Source organism: Oculina patagonica, chromosome 9, assembly GCF_052425735.1.
Source record: "Oculina patagonica isolate OP01 chromosome 9, crgOcupat, whole genome shotgun sequence".
NCBI classification, from domain to species: domain Eukaryota; kingdom Metazoa; phylum Cnidaria; class Anthozoa; order Scleractinia; family Oculinidae; genus Oculina; species Oculina patagonica.
This window is the reverse complement of record NC_135766.1, coordinates 30,895,800-30,915,149: the sequence shown is the minus strand read 5'-3', so window position 1 is coordinate 30,915,149 and position 19,350 is coordinate 30,895,800. Positions and strand designations below refer to the sequence as shown.

Genomic DNA, 19,350 nt, shown 5'->3' with positions numbered 1-19,350 from the left:
TGGTGAGGGGGGGTTCTTTTTTTTTTGTTTGGGAGGAATTTTTTTAGCGACAGAGTCTCTACGGGGGTCTTGGGGTCTGGGGCAAGGAAGGCAAGGAAGGTAGTCGTCTGTGTAATCGACTGCTCACAGTCTTTTGATTTTTAATGTTTTGTGTAACTTTTTTTATCATTTCAACCCCCCCAAAAATGCCAACTTCAAAAATTTTAGGGGGTTCATTCGAACCCCTCAACCCCCCCCCCCACCCTACGGGCCTGTTAAGTCACAAGTTTACGTTTAGGACTAACACTGTTTACTGTTAAGGTACCAGGGCTGTCACTAATTTTTCAAGTAGGTGGGGAAATGAAAAATATAGCCGGGTAACAAGATTTTTCTGTTGTAGGTTGTTGAGGGGGGGGGGGGGAGGGGGTGGGCTTAGGAAACAACAAAAATTGTTCCTAATACGAATTTGTTTTAATGCGATTTTTAGGCCATGGTAACTTACAACTTTCTCTTTCTCGACACCATTCGACAAGAATTTGACAAGTTTTTGAAATTTATCGTTTATTATGGGATTTGAAACGGCCTGACTTGTGACTAAGAATTGGGGACTGAGAATGAGTGAAAGTAACTCGTAACATGGCGTCGGGAACGTGTTGGGAACGTCAAACTGGTTTGTTTTTGTTTGTTTTTTCTTGAACCAAAACCATTGCTTTGAGAAATTCACACAACAAAACTTTCTGCACTTATGTGGAATACTCAGACAAGCCCATGTTTTGTCATACAAAGTATGTGTAATAACGCATACAAGCCCTGTAGGACTGATCTGTGTTTATTGACATGTTGCTGATTAAACAGCATTATTGTAAAACATTAACAGGCAAGAGGAGAACACACATGCACAATGTTGCAAGTTTACAGTTAACTGATCACTGATTTTATTCGTGTGGAAAGTGTTCATAGTTCAACTATGGAAAGTCCATGTGTGACTATTACTGGGCCACATGCGTCTTGTGCAATGTCCTTCATGCATCATCCAGGTCACTTGTCGATTCGAAAGTGAAATGCTGAAGCACAAACTGTTGTTTCTTCAGTTAAACATAATCTTACCTTAAAGCACAGCCAGAAGATAAGAAGGGATAGAGTTTTATTCGTTTATCCACTTTTAACAATGACATTTTAGCGGAGCCGGAATCTCCGTCTCCGACAAGAGAATCCGAATGAAAACGTAAACGTAAACTCACGCGCTTTCAAAGGAAGATGACATTGTTCAATATTTACGCGTTTTCAATCACAGCCTCACATGAAATGTCAATCGCTCTCTTTAAAACGTGACAAATAATTTGAATTAGTAAACTATTGGTTTGTTTTTTATTCACAATTCTGTTATTTGATGTATTTTTCACTTTCCGTGTTTTGGTTTTGTATCAAAGTAGCCGGGGCTCAAACTCGTTGTAGCCGGGGAAAATCCCCGGCCCCCGGCCCTTAGTGACAGCCCTGCAGGTACTGATAGCAACAGGTTCGTGATTTCAAGAAAATACATGTAACATTTACTTTTTCTGTTCAAGTTTTAAAAACAGAATTCTTTCGTCAGAAATTGTTTCCGAAGTGTTTTTATTTACCATTTTGATATCTTTTTGTGCTCTGGCTGCATCTGCTTTAGCTTGATCATAATTAAGACTCTTTTCCTTAGCCGTCCACATACTCATGTTGTGAAGAACCTGAGGAAAAATGATCACAAAATTACACATATTAAAAAGGCACATGCAAAAAAAAATCAAACATGCAACAACATTTGCTTACTACAGTGACTTGTAAGCTACACTGTTTTTATGTATTAACCTGAATAACCCTTTTTTAAGCAAATTAAAACATCACATTCGTTCTAGTTATTATACTGTCATAAAAACAATGGAAATTCTTAAACAAAACTAAACTTTTGCAAAAAATAGTTTGAGTGTATTACATTTTTATGGGAAGAATTTATAAGCTTGCTAGACACAAGCTATTCAAAAATAAGTCTGAATTCTTCCAACAGGAGTTGAATCTGCCAATTACGCCAGTTGGAGGCCCTTAACCACTGAGCTACAGGAGACTGGTGGGACCTGAGCCGTCTTAGTAAAAAGTAAAGTCTGTCTCCGAGCCATGACGCCCATACAGCCGGAGCTTATCCTGGTTTCCGTAGCATTAAGCGACTAGGAGTATTGCTACTCCCCCCTGGATGGGATGCTAGTCCATCGCAGGGTTACCCCCCAGCAGTAAATTCGCCGGTACCCATTTATACACCTGGGTGGAGAGAGGCACTGTGAGAGCAAACTGTCTTGCCCAAGAACACAACGCAGCAACCCGGCCAGGCCTCGAACCTGGGCCGTTCGACTCGGAGTCAAGCGCGCTAACCATTAGACCACCGCGCCTCCCACAAGACCTGAGCCGTCTTACTGCAGTTAAATATGAATGAAAAGTAATTTGTGAACTTCACATGCTACGCAAGATTTCAATACTACTCACAGCAAACTTACCTGTCTAACATCTTGGTTTGCACCAATTATAACCTGTTCCATGGCCTGAGGTGGAATCTTGAGTCCTTCCTTGAATGCAATGCTCATCATTGCCCCCTTAAATATAAAGTTGTTGAAGTGTTGTCAAGTTGTATATGAAACTAAATTAGTGGAAGGTAAAACTAAAATCCATTATTAATTTTTTTCTTTTTTTGCAGCTATGTCCTAATAAATAGACAACTAAAAAAAAAGGTGAGGGAGGGAGGACGGAGGTAGGGAGGGAAGGGGAGGGAGCATGGGATGGATGGAGGGAGAGAGGGATGGAGAAAGGGAGGGAGGGAAGGGGAACATGTTAGGATGGGAGGGATGTATGGAGGAAGGGGAAAGGGGAGGGAAGGGAAGGGAGAGGGAACATGGAAAGCTGGGAGTGAGGGAGGGATGAAGAGAGAGAAGGGAAGCGAAAATGGGAGGATGAAAGGGATGGAGGAAGGGAGGGAGGGAAGGGGAACATGTTAGGATGGGAGGGATGTATGGAGGAGGGATGGATAGAGGAAGGGAGGGAGGGAAGGGGAGCAAAAATGGGAGGATGAGAGGGATGGATGGAAGGAGGGAGGTTGGTTGGTTGATGTCTTCTATAAATCTTTATTGATGGCAGTGTAAACACAAGTGCAAGTGGAGTTGTTACAAGTTACTTCAGAGATCATCTGATCTTTAAAGGCACATTGATTTGTTACATGTACAACTACATGTTAGTGAGTGTGTGCGGCAAAGACAGAGTCCCAAATCCAAATTGTATTCAGTGACCATAGCAACACAAGCATAAAAAGAAGTTTGTTACCTTGATCTGTTCAACTCGAGGTCTCTGGAATCTCAAGTCAAAACAGTAGTTCGCCAAGCTGCGAATCTTCTGACTGTTTCTATCGTTGCACATGCAGATAACTGGAATCTTGGTGTTCTTTATCAGTGATATCAATTCCTGCAGAGGCAAAATAAATATGTCCTATTGTAGGGGGAAAATGCAGCAGCAATGCACCTCCCAAAAGTGGACATCACAAGAACTAGGAAAAGTATCCACTTTTGGGATGTTTGCAAAGAGTTGAGAGTACAACTTAGGGGTGCTGTTCATTTTTACAGAACACGAAGTCAGAGAAAATATTGTTTTTCTTATAAGACCATGCTAACCGAGCAGAACGATTTTTTCCATTTTGCCTTCCTTTTCCCATTGTCCCACATTTGTGAGAATTACTGACATAAGGCATAACATACCAGTTTGTTATAACAGTAAATATCAATCAGACCAGTCCCATGTATAGATGTAGGTAACAGGTTCTTATATGTGGGTTTTTACTGTATTCCGAAACAGAATTGAAACACACCTTTTCCATTATAATAATAATAATAATAATAATAATAATAATAAAGACTATTTAAAATGAGGGTAACACTAAATAGCAAAGCTAACAAACCTGTGGCCTTCCCTAAAAATTACACTAGAATATTATAAAAACACTATATACATTGAAAATTGAATACGAATATGCATAATAGTAAATGATATATGAAGCTAAAAAGTTAAAACTATACAATAAAATGATGTAAAAGCTGCTGCTCCGAAAACACCTGATCTCTGAGAGATTCTTTAAAGGGCTTTGGCTGTTCGATTCGCCTTTTTGAGATAGGGAGAGCATTCCAAAGGCGGGTGGCAGAAACAGAAAAAGTGCGCCCGCCTTCTGTCTCCCTTCTGAATTTCGGGCAGCGCAAGTTAAAATAAGCCTAGCGAAGGCTTCTTTTGTTTGCTTGGCTATTTAACACAAGTTGGTCGCTTAAAAAGGTAGGGACGTTTCCATAGATCCGTTTGTGGACTAGCGCGCATTTGTTTATATTACATTGTTCGTGTACTGGGATCCATCCCAGTCTATTAAAAAGTTCCACAGAGGATGCACGCGGTTCTGCAAAGAGAATGACTCTCTCCATTTTGACTTCAGACTGAAATTTGCCAAAATGTGATTTTAAGGAAAGCACCCTAAGTGTATGCTTAAGTTTGAAAGTATATTATGTGTTCTATGTTCCTTGCCTGCATTCCACCCCTGTCCTCATTGCCTGCCATTCCATCAACTTCATCCATAAGCAAGACATGTTTCTTAGGATCTGCCTTGTGACCTGTAAGAAAACAAGGAGATACACACAGTTATCAAATTTACAAACAATTCATTTCTAATAATGTCTTTCTTGCTAGCAAGCCAATAGCAGCTGCAGCGAGCTAACACCATGCAACAGTGCTCATGTCGCCAGTGATCTAACAAAAATTCTCAGGTCACAAGATAACAAGGGATGTTGCAAAAATTGTATAATTGAATGTTTATGTACATGTATGTATTCTAAGGGGACTGAAAATGAACAAGATTGTCTCTCCTGTGAATATCTAATTGCCATAACCGTTCATCAGTAGGATGCCTAAAATACATGCAATTCTACAATATTGGTTTCGGCTCCATCAGATCCTAAACCAATTGCAGAACAATTTAGGAGGAGCCGCCCACGATGTGAGCACAGGTAAAGGCAAGGTATAATAAAAAGGAAAAGAAAAGTTTTACATGATTGCTTACGCATAAGTATTATACATGACTGTATATTTAACAATAATTCCTCGAGAAGTTGGATATGGGTTGGCTATAACGATCTCATATCCAACAAGCGTGAGTGGAATAATTGTTTTATTAAAAACACCCAAAGAATTGCAATATTTGAGCTTCTCAGCTATTTTCGTTGATGTGTTTCGGCTACCGAATTTGAGGATAATGGTATGTGAGCTCATATACCATTCCCTGTTAGCCAATCAAAATGCAGGAATTGCATTATTTTTAATAATATATATTATACGAGGTGCTACTCAATTAAGGGCGCTGAAACACTTCATGAAATTAGTACAACTAAAAATATAATAATTTAAAAACACATTTTTTACATGTTCCCTGTAACATAAACAAATTAATAATAATAGATAAATAATAAGTTGGGGTTCTGGGAGGCCATGGGTTCGATTCCCGTCGGGGACTCAGAATTTTTCTTTGTCCCATGCTTGTGTCATTGCTGAAAAATTCATTTACATTATGTATCACCAAGCTTAAAATTTACCATCTTTATTATTTACAACACATTTGATGATTTCGACATTGCTGATCCTAGCAGTATGCAGGACGTGTGTCACATATCAACCTTGTAAATGGCCCAGCTCACAACGAGTTTCTCGTAGCTCAGTTGGTTAGAGCACCCAACGGGTTCTGGGAGGCCATGGGTTCGATTCCCGTTGGAGACTCAGAATTTTTCTTTGTCCCATGCTCGTGTCATTGTTGAAAAATTCATTTTCATTATTTATCACCGAGCTCAAAATTTACCATTTTTATTATTTACAACACACTTGATGATTTCGACATTGCTGATCCTAGCAGTATGCAGGACGTGTGTCACATATCAACCTATTAAATGGCCCAGCTCACAACGAGTTTCTCGTAGCTCAGTTGGTTAGAGAGCCCAACGGGTTCTGGGAGGCCATGGGTTCAATTCCCATTGGGGACTCAGAATTTTTCTTTGTCCCATGCTTGTGTCATTGTTGAAAAATTCATTTTCATTATTTATCACCGAGCTCAAAAGTTACCATCTTTATTATTTACAGCCTTACTATTTGTAATGTACTTAATTACCAGGTAGAAAACCATCCATGGTTTTATTGCTCAGTGATTGAGATATGTGTTCCTCCAATGTCTTCTTGCTCCTGGTATCACTGGCATTCATTTCAATGTAGCTGAACCCAAGCTCTTCGCACACCAGTGTTGCAGTGGTTGTTTTGCCCACTCCTGGGGAGCCAGATAGGAGAGCTGCTTTACATGATGAGCCATCCTGGTCCTTCTTGAAGAATGAAGCTGTACAGGGAAAAATTATGATCCATCACTAAATGTAACATTAATATTAATTTATTGTTAATTTATGAAATTAATGCTCTCATTCTATTTTTTATCTTCAATAATAATATTGTCATTGTCATCATCATCATCATCATCATCATCATTACTGTTGTCGCCCTTACCACTACAAACTACATGTAACCAGAATTTTTTTGTCATTGTCATGACCAATGTTAAAGTTACACTGTCTGATTTTGTTGACAACCTATCAAGAGTCCTGGAGTGGGCTAGAAACTTACATGCTCAACCCTCCAAGTTTAATCCATTTTAGTCACCATGGAGACTAAACTTTTGGAGCTGGTGACTACATTGGAACCCAAGTCACCAGCCTGGCAACTAAAATTGAGCAGAATGATTGAAAGCGTGAGCTTAATTTAGTGACTAAAATTTTTCACTGGTGACCAAACTTGAGCAGTCAGTGGCCAAATGGCCACTAAGGAGAAAAAACTTGGAGGGTTGATGGTATGCAATTACAGCAGTTGGCACTTTGAGCAAGACATGAAGCTAATTCATCTAATTAATAATTAGAGACTTACATTTAGTTGGTGGTTTCTTTCTGTTCTTCTCCCAGTCTCTCAGCCAATTCATCAGCTTTCGCATGTTACTCTTATCACCTTGCTGGCCAATGATCTGCTTCACAGTTCGAGGGCGATATTTGTCGACCCACAACAGAGAAGGTTCTCCTAAACATTTAAAGATACCTTGCGTAAATAAAGGCCTACACGTGAATCTACTACCTTATTCTTACTAATTATGCGCGTATTTAATTTCACGATTTCTGCATTTTAGAAAACAAAAACGCAAAAAATTCATAAAAATTAAACAGCTAATTTTGATACCATTTTATAAAAAAAAATAATACATGAAATCTAAATGTTGCAAGTCACTGGCTTTCTGGTTTTTGTATTAAAATCGACACTTTCAGTCCTTGAAAGTTTATCTTTCTGCCCTTGTTTCCAAATACAATCCTCCTCTGATTTGGTGTACGGTAAAAATGTTTGGCCCGGCCCTTTGCCCACTTAGGGCTTATGGCCATAAGTAAGTAAAAATGTTTGGTGCCCACAACTTTACCAGCACTTGTAATTTACATTTGCTTTGTAAAATGAGGATCCACACACCAGGGTTGGTGGCATCAAAGACATAGCAAAATTGAAAAAATTAAATACACTTAAATTAAAAATTAAATTAAAAATCTCGATGATTTGGTAAGTGCAGAATGCAATATGGAACAATTGAAGGTATGATGTTTTATATATGTTCGTGTTTATTTGCTTTATTTTACTTTCGGAAAAACTGTTCACAGGCTACTTGTATTCTTTCCCAGGTGTTCCTAACCTGCGATCAGGCTTACTTTACTTTTTTTTTCGCGGCGGAGGGAAGGCGAAAAAAGGATTTCATTTTTCCGTTGACCCCTCCAGCGCGAGAAAAATAACGCCTGATCGCAGGTTAAGGTGTTCCTTACGCTAATCTTTGCAAACGTAACACGACACTTTTGTTCGTTTGTAACAAAATACTTTTGTCTTCCTTGAAAATGCGATAACATGAAACTTTTGTTTTTTGTTTGTTTTACGGCGGCATCGATGACATTTGTTTAATTTAATTAAGTTACGGTTTAGACTGCACAAAAGACGATTCTCAAAAACTAAAGAAACTAATCTAATCAAAAAACATATTTTTCGACAGGTTTTTTAAAACGCAGTACAGCTAGGATATTTGTTGCCTGGTTATCAGGTGTTCACGCCGAAAATCCCGGTGCAAGTTTTTGCATACCTAATTACGAAATCGGTGTGAAAGTCTCAAAATCTAATTTAATTAATTTGCGGTTTTTACTTGGCGCCAAGAAGTCTGCAGGAAGCCTACCGCAAACACGCAATATACAAGCGATGTTCATGATAGTTCCAGAAAACAACGTAGACTAATCTGCGCATGCGTTTGGTGTAAATTACGTTGAGTAGTACCACAAGGAGAGCAAAGAATTTTCTGAAACAAATATATACGTTTGAGATCTTCATATGAAAGTAACATAGATGTGCTCCAGGTTTTACCTAGGGGTACGGTCAGGTGCTTCCCACCCCCACCCCCTTCACAGAAATAATTAATTAATTGATATTAATTAATTAATTGGTGATTAAAAGTTTACACCGCGTTAGCGGTCTAGGGGTTTAGCAACCGCCAACCCACCAAACCATCACAATAGTGCATTCTGCACTAAAAATTAAAATTAAAATTAAAATAAACTGAATTGAATTTAAATTAAATTTAAATTAAAATTAAAATAACAATTGAATTTAAATTAATTTAAACTGAATAAAACTAAATTAAATTGAACTTTAATTTAAATTAAAATTAAATTAAAATTAAAAATTAAATTAAATTAAAATTAAATTAAAATTATATTAAAATTAAAATTAAATTGATAACATTTAATTTCAATTTTTTATTTTAAATTTAATTTATATTAAAATTAAAATTTAATTTAAGCTTAATTTAAAGTTAAATTAAACTAAATTAAAATTAAATTGAAATTAAATTAAAATTAAAATTAAATTAAGCTTAATTTTAATTTTAATTAATTTTTTATAAAAATTAAATTGAATTAAAATTAAATTTAAAATAAATAAAATTTAATTTTAATTTTTAATTTTTAAAATTAAATTTTAAAATTTAAAATTAAAACCAAAGTCTTAAATTTAAATTTCAAAATTAAGCTTAATTTCAATTTTAATTTAATTTTAATTTAATTAACCTTAATTAATTAATAAATTAAAATAATTTACCTGTTAATGAAACTATTGAACTCCTGGCAGAGAAAGCATTCAAGGATGATTGGTTAAACAAGGAGTACAACCTCAACATCACTAAACCTGACCTAATTGAGTTGCTTGGAATTGCCACCAAGAATCAGCTGTTTCAATTTCAGGGAAATTTGTATGAACAGGTGGACGGTGTTGCCATGGGGTCTCCGCTCGGACCTCTTATGGCCAATACTTTCATGTGCGGCATCGAAGAGCAATTAGAAATCCAAAACAAGATGCCTGCATTTTACAAGCGTTACGTCGACGATACTCTCAGCAAAATGCCTGATGCTACAGCTGCCTCTGAATTCTTATCAACACTAAACGAAATCCATCCCTCTGTCAGTTTCACAATGGAACTGGAAGACAACAACAAACTACCGTTTCTAGGAATGGAGATTATCAAAAATGGATCCCAGCTGGACACGAAGGTCTACAAGAAACCGACAGATACTGGGCTTTTATTACACTACCAAAGCCATGTTGATGTAAAGTACAAGCACTCACTACTCAAAACAATGCTGAATCGCGCATTCAAGCTTTCCTCGAACTGGCAACTTTTCCATCAAGAATGCGAACGTCTTAAGGAGACCTTTGCCAATTTACAGTATCCAGAATCCCTCGTAGAAACCACCATCCGACAATTCGTCGAGGCGAAAGTTGTAACGGGAAATGCGTGTCCTCAACAACAGCAGGTCCCTAGTCCAGGAGAAGTTCCTATTAGAATCGTTTTGCCGTACAAGGATCAAAAAGCAGCAAACTCAGTACGCAGACAACTGAGCGATCTCAGCCGAAAGATAAACACCGAGATCCGTCCAGTTTACACCAGCCGTAAGATCAAAGACACAATTAAAGTGAAGGAACAGAAACCGCCCATCGTAAACCAACAAAGCGCTGTTTATTATTATAAGTGTGATCTGTGTGATGCAGATTACGTCGGCTATTCTTGTTGACACTTGCACCAGCGCATCGAAGAACACAAAGGATCGTCTATTGGACATCACGTGAAAGAGCAACATGGAAAGGAGCCACACAACATCGAGAAGAATTTTAAGATTTTAAGGAAGTGCCAAAGCAAGCTTGACTGTTTGATTTTTGAAATGCTTTTTATTAGACTTCTGAAACCGAAACTTAACAAACAGAGTGACTCGCTCCGCGCGAAATTATTTGTTTAGATATTTTTAGGTATTTTAATGTTCTTATTCTCGTCGTCTTATTCGCTTGCTTTACGTTTTTGAGTCTAATGCTTGCGTGCGCTTTGCGCATGCGCATTAGACTCTTTGTTATATGAAAAAAGCTGTTAGCAATCCCAAGGGAATGGTTCGGGATCGATAATCGTTCGCTGTAATGTAGAAAACAATGATCAGCTGCAAGAACGGACTCCGTACGGACACGCACAATTAGTTTCAATTAAAAACAGCCAATCAGCGACACGTGTTCCCACGCATAATTAAAAGTTCTTTCTCAAGTCACGATTATTCAACACTTGAACAGGACGTAATAATTTTCCAGTTAAGACATTTGTAAGCTTTTTGTGAAAATAAATCTTCGTTTTCAGTTCAGTTAAGCACTTGTGTTTTCGTCTTGCTTTTTAAGCAAGACGTCTTTGAGAAAAAAATATTTCGACGGCGACTCGCGTTTATTTACACAATGCGACCAAATATTTATTTTGTTTTAAAAAATAGAAAACTTTACCTCGTATTTTGTATTTAAGTCATTCGAATTTTGACCAATTTTTTCTTTACAGTGCAAACAAAAACCTTCAAAAATAAAAGATGTACATGGATAAATGTAAATCAAGTTACGCGACTAAATCAAAATGCGATTGTTTGGCCGCTTTGCAGTATTACACTGTCCCCGGCCTTTGCCATACACTGAAATCGAATTTCATGCTTTTACGACTCTCAGAGATCTTAAGTTCTTCTTACAGCTAGAAAAATCATAAAATGGTTACATTGATATGGAAGTGATGATTCGCCAAATTTGTACATCATGATAAACAGTCTTCGCTCCTGTGTATGGTAGCTCGATAATAATTGTCTAGTTTCCAGCGTTCAAAAGGTCATCATTATATTGACGTGAGCATTTACACCCGTTTTTAGGAAAATCTGTCACTAAGTGCTTACAGTACAATAGAGTAACAGTCACTATTTCAATTGCTTTTATTGCAAAATCTGTTTCAAGAGTCATCATCAAAATGGTGAAAAATCTGAAAGAAAACGATGTGAAGTTCTTCAACCCTTGTTGTAATGAACATGCTTTTTGTAAATCGTCACGCAATCTTGTCCAAATGTTTAATCGTTTCTGCTTTTACGGACAATACGGAAGAAGTAACATCAACTCCTGTTCTTGTTCATACTTTAAATTTTGTGAAGCATATAACATTTATGACTGTTTCGTTTTCATCCATAATCATCCACGATGCCCCTAGCTTGCTATAAGCATTTTAAATTAAACTCCCGAACACAAACCTCTAACCAATTTTAACCGGCTTACGAAAACCGCGCAATCTGTATCACTATGCCATACGGCATTAGACTCATGTCACCCTTGGTGACCTATTTTTAATTATATCTTTTACAACTATGCATGCCATTCGCAAAGTTATTTTTTAGCCATTTTTAGCCTTTTTATTCTTATTGTCTATTGTTTGTATGTACATATTTTAGCGCTTTTACTATATTTACACATGTAATTTTATTCTAACACCTAACTTGAAAATGACCGTCGAACGGTCAAAACGTCGTTCCAATTTTTTAGCGTTTAATTTCATTATACAATCAACTTCCAAAAACTTGTTGATTCGAATCAAATTTTAGTTTTTAAATTTAATTAAATTAAATTTTAATTTTTAATTAAATCTAAATTAAAATTTATTATAATTTAATTGTACATTAAAAAAAATAAAAATAACATTTTAAAATCAAAATCAAAATGAATAAATTATATTTTTAAATTTAAATTTAATGAAATATTAATTTTTAACTTAAAATTTTTATTTAAAATAACATCCAATTTAAATTAAATTTAAATTTTATTTTCAATTAAATTAATTTGCAATTTATGTTATGGTTAGGTTTCTTGCAATCTCATTTTAGTTGAAAAGGATTTTAAAACAGCTTTCAAGCTGAATACAGAGAAACGGATCGCCAGGAACCCTACTTCTATGTTTGCTTTATTCGGGCCCTGGGAATTCACATCACAAATGCCCATCTGTTCTGACAAATTTTTGCTGGGCAAAAATATTATGCTATTCAGATGCCTTACTGGTGGTATAATCTGATATGCCATTGCAGTTTAAGGACTTTTTTATAAAGCTGTTCATCCCCATTATTATGACAGACTGCAAATATAAATGCCCAGCTCTCCAAAGTCTCACAGCTTAGGCTAAGGTTTTCTCTTGAATTCTGAGCCAAGCTGGCCATATTATTGTGAAAGTATCTCTACATATCCCTCCAAGGTGCACGCCACCTCTATTTTGCATTACATTGGTCTTACGAAATCTTACAAAAAAAAATCATTACATTTCGAACGTTATGATAGGATGCACAGACTGAAGCACCTCCAATACTCTATCTTGTGTCATGTCTCTAGACACAAAATAAGAATGGCAAAATAATTTCTGAACAAAAATAAGACCAGGCCTTAAATTATCAGTGTTTAACAAAAATGATGAAAATGACTGTAATTATGTACAATGTACCTTTTGTTGTAGGAGACGATGTAGGTGTCTGTGTCGCAGGAGATGAAACTGATCGTTCACTAAGCTGGGATGATTCCCCTTCAAACTGTTCCTTTCCTTGGCTCAATGTTTCAACTGCCTCAGCTTTTCCTTTCTTCTTTGATTTCTTTTCCATGGTGGGAGGCTCATAGCTGATAGTCTTTCCTGGTCTTGTCTTGACAAGTTCAAACAGCCCATCTTCATCCAGTTGTGTTGTCCCTACTTGCTTAGCCTAACAAAGCAGTCACAGTAAAAACATTTAAGACTGTGTTCCGGCCTAGTTGCCCATCACACTGAAGCTCATCCCAGTTTCAGCTTGCTAACTATAATTTAGCCCACCATGCCTTCCACTTCCAAGCCTTACAAAAAATGAATAATTATTTAATAGACACTGTGCAGCACTATATGTCGTGCAGTATCATAAAACAATTGTTTCTTTAAAACTGTCTTTATTATTTTGTTGAAATGATTTTTGGGGAGGGGGGGGGGGTGGTCTATAACCATTTCATTAGCCACAAAGAGGGAAACCAAGATAAAACAAAGGGCTAACCATTAGGCCACCATATTGGAAATACCAATACCCAACCCTTTGGAAGAACGTCATTGAAAAAACATAAGACCTTTCTTAGGAGGGTTATAAAATTTTCTGAATCCTATGAAACCTATGAAACCTACAAAACCAGAAAAACCATGAAACCATGAATCCTGTGAAAACATGAAACTGAGGAAACCCATGAAACCGAAGAAACCCATGAAACTGAGGAAACCCATGAAGCCTAAGAAACCTAGGAAACCCATGAAAACCATGAAATCGAGGAAAACAATTAAACCTATGAAACCTAAGAAACCCCCCCTAAACCCATGAAACTCATGAAACCATCAAAACCCACGAAACCCCTGTATCCCATGAGACCACTGAAACCCTTGAAACCCATGAAACCCAGTAACCCATGAACCCTATGAAACCCATGAAACCGAGGAAACCCATGAAAATGAGGAAACCCATGAAAACGAAGAAACCCAGGAAACCGAGGAAACCCAAGAAACCTATGAATTCCACTGATCAAGTCAGTGTGACATGTGTTCAGGCATAGGGTTTCATGGCTGCTTTACAGGGATTGCGAGCCATGCGAGTCGTATTTCATCTAGGGGCCTGGCTGATCAAAGCGCAGCCCACATGCACCCCTCCCCCCCCCTCCAGATATCCCAGTCACACCCATCCTCCATAATTTATACACAAGGCAGTTGGTTGACTGCCACTCACCTTAGAAAGTTTACTCTCACCAGGATCCCGTCCCACCACAATATAACTTGTTTTCTTGCTAATTGACTGGGTCACCTTGCCGCCATACCTCTGAACCAAATCAGCAGCATCATCCCTCTCGATACTCTCCAGCACTCCAGTAATAACAAATGTCAGTCCCTCCAAGCAGTTCTCTGCACCCTGGAGTTAACATATAACATTCCTTATTATTCAACAGATGCGCGCGCTGCCCATATATGGTCAAAATGTTAACAATATCTGCCATCCGTACATAACAGATATCCTGCGATATTGGTAGGTTGTGAAGATTGGACCGAAATCTTGTAAAGCACTGCATAATTACAGTTTTTCTATGTCCAAAATGTGTTTCGTTGACAATTTGTTGAATAATAAAACAATTACCCTGCTAAATCTTGCAGAATATCGTCTGATTTTAGCCAACTCGGCCTACGGCCTCGTCGGCTAAGTATTGGGCAATATTCCGCGCAATTTTGCAGTATAATTGTTAAATATTTTAAGGTTAAGGTTAACCTTAATTTTAAGGTTAATTAATTAATTAATTAATTAATTAAATATTTTAAGGTTAAGGTTAACCTTAATTATAAGGTTAAGTATTCACAAGCCTTATAGGGATCCTGTTTACTATGGGTAGTATTGTCCAATATCTTTGTCAATATATTGGTGGATAGTCAAGTTGCGGACATACATGTATTGGTCAATAGTCATCTGACATATCCATCGACATTTGGCCAATAATGAGTCGAAAGTCAGCCAATAGGCTGATTGGCTTGGCTTGTTGGCTGGTTGGCTGATAGTCGATCGCCAGCAATCCACTGACATATCAACTGACTTTCGACCAGGAGTTGGTGGACTATTGGCTGACTATGCCGAGCCAGATGGGAGTCTGTCCACACTCAGCTGATTGAAAGCCGACACTTAGGCTACGTTTACACGGACACGGTTATCAATCGACACGGTTTCATGACCTCGAAACCACATCGAAAACGACACGGTTTCAAAGTGTTTACACGGAGTCTATATAACGATTTTCCGACTGTTTTCGAATGTGATTGTATAAGCAAGCGCTGCTCTCTATGCGTGTTTTACCATGTTTACCCTTCGCAAGCCAGCCAGTTCGTGCCAAAATACATGGCCGTTTTCAAATCGAGGAGGTTTCGCCGTTTTTGATCGTTTACACGACAACGAAACCGTATCGTTTTGAAAACGCTCCACTTTTGACACCGTTTTCAAAACGACCCGGTTACAGTAGTGGTCTCGATCGGTGCTGTGTAAACGAAAGGCGTAACCACATCGCTTTCGATGCGGTTACAAATGAAACCGTGTCCGTGTAAACGTAGCCTTATTTTAATCAACCAATATATCAACTGACTATTGACTGAACCTTAACCAACTATTGGTCGAGTATCAGTTGATGTGTCAATTGACTATCGACTAACATATCAACAACATATCAGATCCCTTGATGGCTCGTAAACTCCCAGACAAGTTTCTACAACATGACATGGCAAGTATTGCATACATTTTTTTCAGCATTTTTGCTAGTATTCCCCTCGGAATTCTGTCAGGTTGCCCCAGATAACAATTTGTGTGTACACATTTATACTACTTGGTATAAAGAGGTACTGTGAGAGTGAAGTGTCTTGCCCAAGAACAATGCAGTGACCTTGGTTAGGGTGCATATACACAAATACAAATGGTATTTTTTATGATCGCTCATCAGCTACTGTTGACAGTAGAATGAAAACAACCAAAAAATAATAAGAATGCAAATCACAATTTCAATTTTCTTTTTTTACCAACAGCATTTCTACGCAAGTGATAAAATCATAAGGATACTCAGAAAAGTTTACAATTGACTGTTGTTACACTGACCTCAGGGATTGGTTTTGACCCAAGAGCTCTGGGTCCATCCCTTGACATGAAACTGCGATAACCTGATTTTTTCTTCTCTAAAGATGGAGGGATTTCATCATCCTTTTCATCAGCTTTTGATGTCTTTGGAGTTTTCTTGTCTGGAGATTCCTTTACAACACCTTTGTCCTCTTTCGTTGGAGTAACAGTCTTTTTTGGGCTTTGCTTAGTGTCTCTGATTGGAGTCTCAGGAATGGGAATTGTTGTTTTTGATGCTGCTGCAGCTGCTTTGGCTGCAAGCCTGCTAGCAGGTGTGGCCTTTGGTTCCTTCTCTGGGGTCTTATGGGGATAAGGGTATGTAAATTAAAACACTGACAAAAATAACTACTTACAAAAATATAATATCGGCATGTTATAAACGTCAAACTCAATAGTCTTCTGTCTTAGAGGTACATGTAGCTAATTTAAATCTAGGGGTTTCAAAATGTTTTGAAGAAGGCATTAGCAACTGGAAGAGAAGGTAGCTGTGGCAACACTAAGCTTGTTCGTCACAAGCTGATTGCTATGACCAGAGTAACAAGCGACAAAACCCTGCAAATTATATCAGCCACTTCAATTTCATTTAATAGTTTACTCGCTAGTTGACCCCTAAATAAAGGGCTTATCCAAGTCCCATGAATTTACTCTAGACAGCATTTCTGATCAATATTTAGATGATCAATATTTAGGATGTGTTTGACTGTGTTTGCATGTTACCATAGTCTGCAGTCACTACAAAATAGGTTATGGTTCAATTAAATTTAAAATTTTATTTTCCTTTGTTTTTGGATATGTATGATAATGAGTTTAAAACAAAAGGAAAAAAATTCAACCAACGATACAATAAATTGAACCACAATATATACAGTTAAAACCTCTTTAATACAGACACCAAAGGGCCAGAGGCTGAAAGCTTATCAGTTCAGGTACAGGTATAATTTATAATGATTTCTGGTTTTTTCTGGAAAGAAGTGGACCGTCTGTAATAAAGTTGTCTCTCTATTACTGGAGATAAGGAGAGTTTTGAGTGTGTAATTGAATTTTTGGAAGAATAATTATAGTTACCTTTTTCTTCTCTGGTGATGACTTTTTCACTTTAAGCTGTGGACTAGATGAGTCTTCTTTTCTTTTCTTGGATGGTTGTTCCATTGCTCTCCCATTCAGATTCCCATTTTCCTTCTGTCCCTTTTCTTTCCTATCTACTGAGTCCTCATCTTTACTCGTAACTATTTCTTCATTTTCTTCTGACTCATCAGATCTCTGTAAGAAAAGAAACAAATTAATTCCTCTCTAACTGAAAGGATTTTATTAATTAAAAATGACAGTTTGAGATTTGAAAAGGCTAGGCCGGCCATTTTATTTTGGCTTGGAAAGTAGGCAAGGAGAAGAATAAGTTATTAAAGATAACAACAAAGCATAGACATGTTAAACCAGGTAAACCAGGAGAACCAAGAGAACCAGGAGAACCATGTGACCAAGAAAACCAGGTGAACAAAGTGAGCCAGGAGAACCAAGTGAACCAAAAGAACCAAGTGAACCAGGTGAACCAAGAGAACAATGACAAGCAGGAAAACCAAGTGAACCAAGAGAACCAAGTGAACCAGGAGAACCAAGAGAACCAGGAGAACCAAGTGAACCAAGAGAACCAAGTGAACCAAGTGACCAAAAAAACCAGGTGAACCAAGTGAACCAGGAGAGCCAAGTGAACTACGTGAACCAAGAGAATCAGGAGAACCAATTGAACCACGAGAACCAGGAGAACCAAGTGAACAAGGTGAACCAAGAGAACCAAGTGAACCAAGTGAACCAAGTGAACCAAGAGAACCAAGTCAACCAAGAGAACCAGGAGAACCAAGTGAACCAGGAGAACCAAGTGAACCAAGAGAACCAGGAGAACAAAGTAAACCAAGTGAACCAAGAGGACCAAGTGAACCAAGTGAACCAGGAGAACCAAGTGAACCAGGAGAACCAAGTGAACCAGGAGAACCAAGAGAACCAGGAGAACCAAGTGAACCAGGAGAACCAAGTGAACCAGGAGAACCAAGTGAACCAGGAGAACCAAGTGAACCAGGAGAACCAAGTGAACCAAGTGAAACAGGAGAACCAGGTGAAGCAAGAGAAATAGGAGAACCAAGCGATCCAAGAAAACAAAGTGAACCAAGAGAACCAAGTGAACCAGGAGAACCAAGTGAACCAAGAGAACCAGGAGAACCAAGTGAACCAGGAGCACCAAGAGAACCAAGCGAACCAGGAGAACCAAGTGAACCAAGTGAACCAGGAGAACCAAGTGAACCAGGAGAACCAAGAGAACCAGGTGAACCAAGAGAACCAGGAGAACCAAGTGAACCAAGAGACCCAGGAGAACCAAGTGAACCAAGTGAACCAAGTGAACCAAGAGAACCAGGAGAACCAAGTGAACCAGGAGAACAAAGTGAACCAAGAGAACCAGGAGAACCAAGTGACTAAGTGAACCAGGAGAACCAAGAGAACCAGGAGAACCAAGTGAACAAGGAGAACAAAGTGAACCAAGTGAACCAGGAGAACCAAGAGAACCAGGAGAACCAATTGAACCAGGTGAACCATGAGAACAAGGAAAACCGAGTGAACCAAGAGACCCAGGAGAACCAAGAGAACCAGGTGAACCAAGAGAACCAGGAGAACCAAAAGAACCAAGTGAACCAAGAGAACCAGGAGAATCAAGAGAACCAGGTGAACCAAGAGAACCAGGAGAACCAAGTGAACCAAGAGAACCAGGAGAACCAATTGAACCAGGTGAACCATGAGAACCAGGAGAACCGAGTGAACCATGAGAACCAGGAGAACCAAGTGAACCAGGTGAACCAAGAGAACCAGGAGAACCAAGTGAACCATGAGAACCAGGAGAACCAAGTGAACCAAGAGAACCAGGAGAACCAAGAGAACCAGGTGAACCAAGAGAACCAGGAGAACCAAGAGACCCAAGTGAACCAAGTGAAACAAGAGAACCAGGAGAACCAAGAGAACCAGGTGAACCAAGAGAACCAGGAGAACCAAGTGAACCAAGAGACCCAGGAGAACCAAGTGAACCAAGAGAACCAGGAGAACCAATTGAACCAAGAGACCCAGTAGAACCAAGTGAACCAAGAGAGCCAGGAGAACCAATTGAACCAAGAGAACCAGGTGAACCAAGAGAACCAGGTGAACAAGAGAACAGGAGAACCAGGAGAACCATGAGAACCACGAG

General features: G+C 38.3%; 2 protein-coding genes across 2 annotated transcripts in view; one reads left to right on the top strand and one right to left on the bottom strand.

Annotated features, from left to right (window-relative positions):
* The window catches only part of LOC144664636 (replication factor C subunit 1-like), a 58,444-nt gene that overhangs the window by 5,619 nt on the left and 33,475 nt on the right, over window positions 1-19,350 (bottom strand). Inside the window, exons 8-17 of the mRNA XM_078525801.1 lie at window positions 17,193-17,387; window positions 16,110-16,427; window positions 14,217-14,396; window positions 12,935-13,184; window positions 6,973-7,119; window positions 6,176-6,394; window positions 4,549-4,634; window positions 3,313-3,450; window positions 2,496-2,591; window positions 1,599-1,697 (exon numbers count right to left, since the gene is read on the bottom strand). Of these exons, the coding sequence (XP_078381927.1) occupies window positions 1,599-1,697; window positions 2,496-2,591; window positions 3,313-3,450; window positions 4,549-4,634; window positions 6,176-6,394; window positions 6,973-7,119; window positions 12,935-13,184; window positions 14,217-14,396; window positions 16,110-16,427; window positions 17,193-17,387 (1,728 nt within the window). The remainder of the gene's footprint in view (window positions 1-1,598; window positions 1,698-2,495; window positions 2,592-3,312; window positions 3,451-4,548; window positions 4,635-6,175; window positions 6,395-6,972; window positions 7,120-12,934; window positions 13,185-14,216; window positions 14,397-16,109; window positions 16,428-17,192; window positions 17,388-19,350) is intronic.
* LOC144664797 (uncharacterized) lies at window positions 9,232-10,459 on the top strand. The gene has a single exon (XM_078526015.1). It carries the CDS (start codon window positions 9,390-9,392, stop codon window positions 10,182-10,184), a length of 795 nt encoding a protein of 264 aa, XP_078382141.1. The 5' UTR covers window positions 9,232-9,389; the 3' UTR covers window positions 10,185-10,459.

Excerpts from the sequence above, each read along its gene's own strand:
- LOC144664797 (XM_078526015.1), top strand. The coding sequence starts at position 9,390 with ATGGGGTCTCCGCTCGGACCTCTTATGGCCAATACTTTCATGTGCGGC.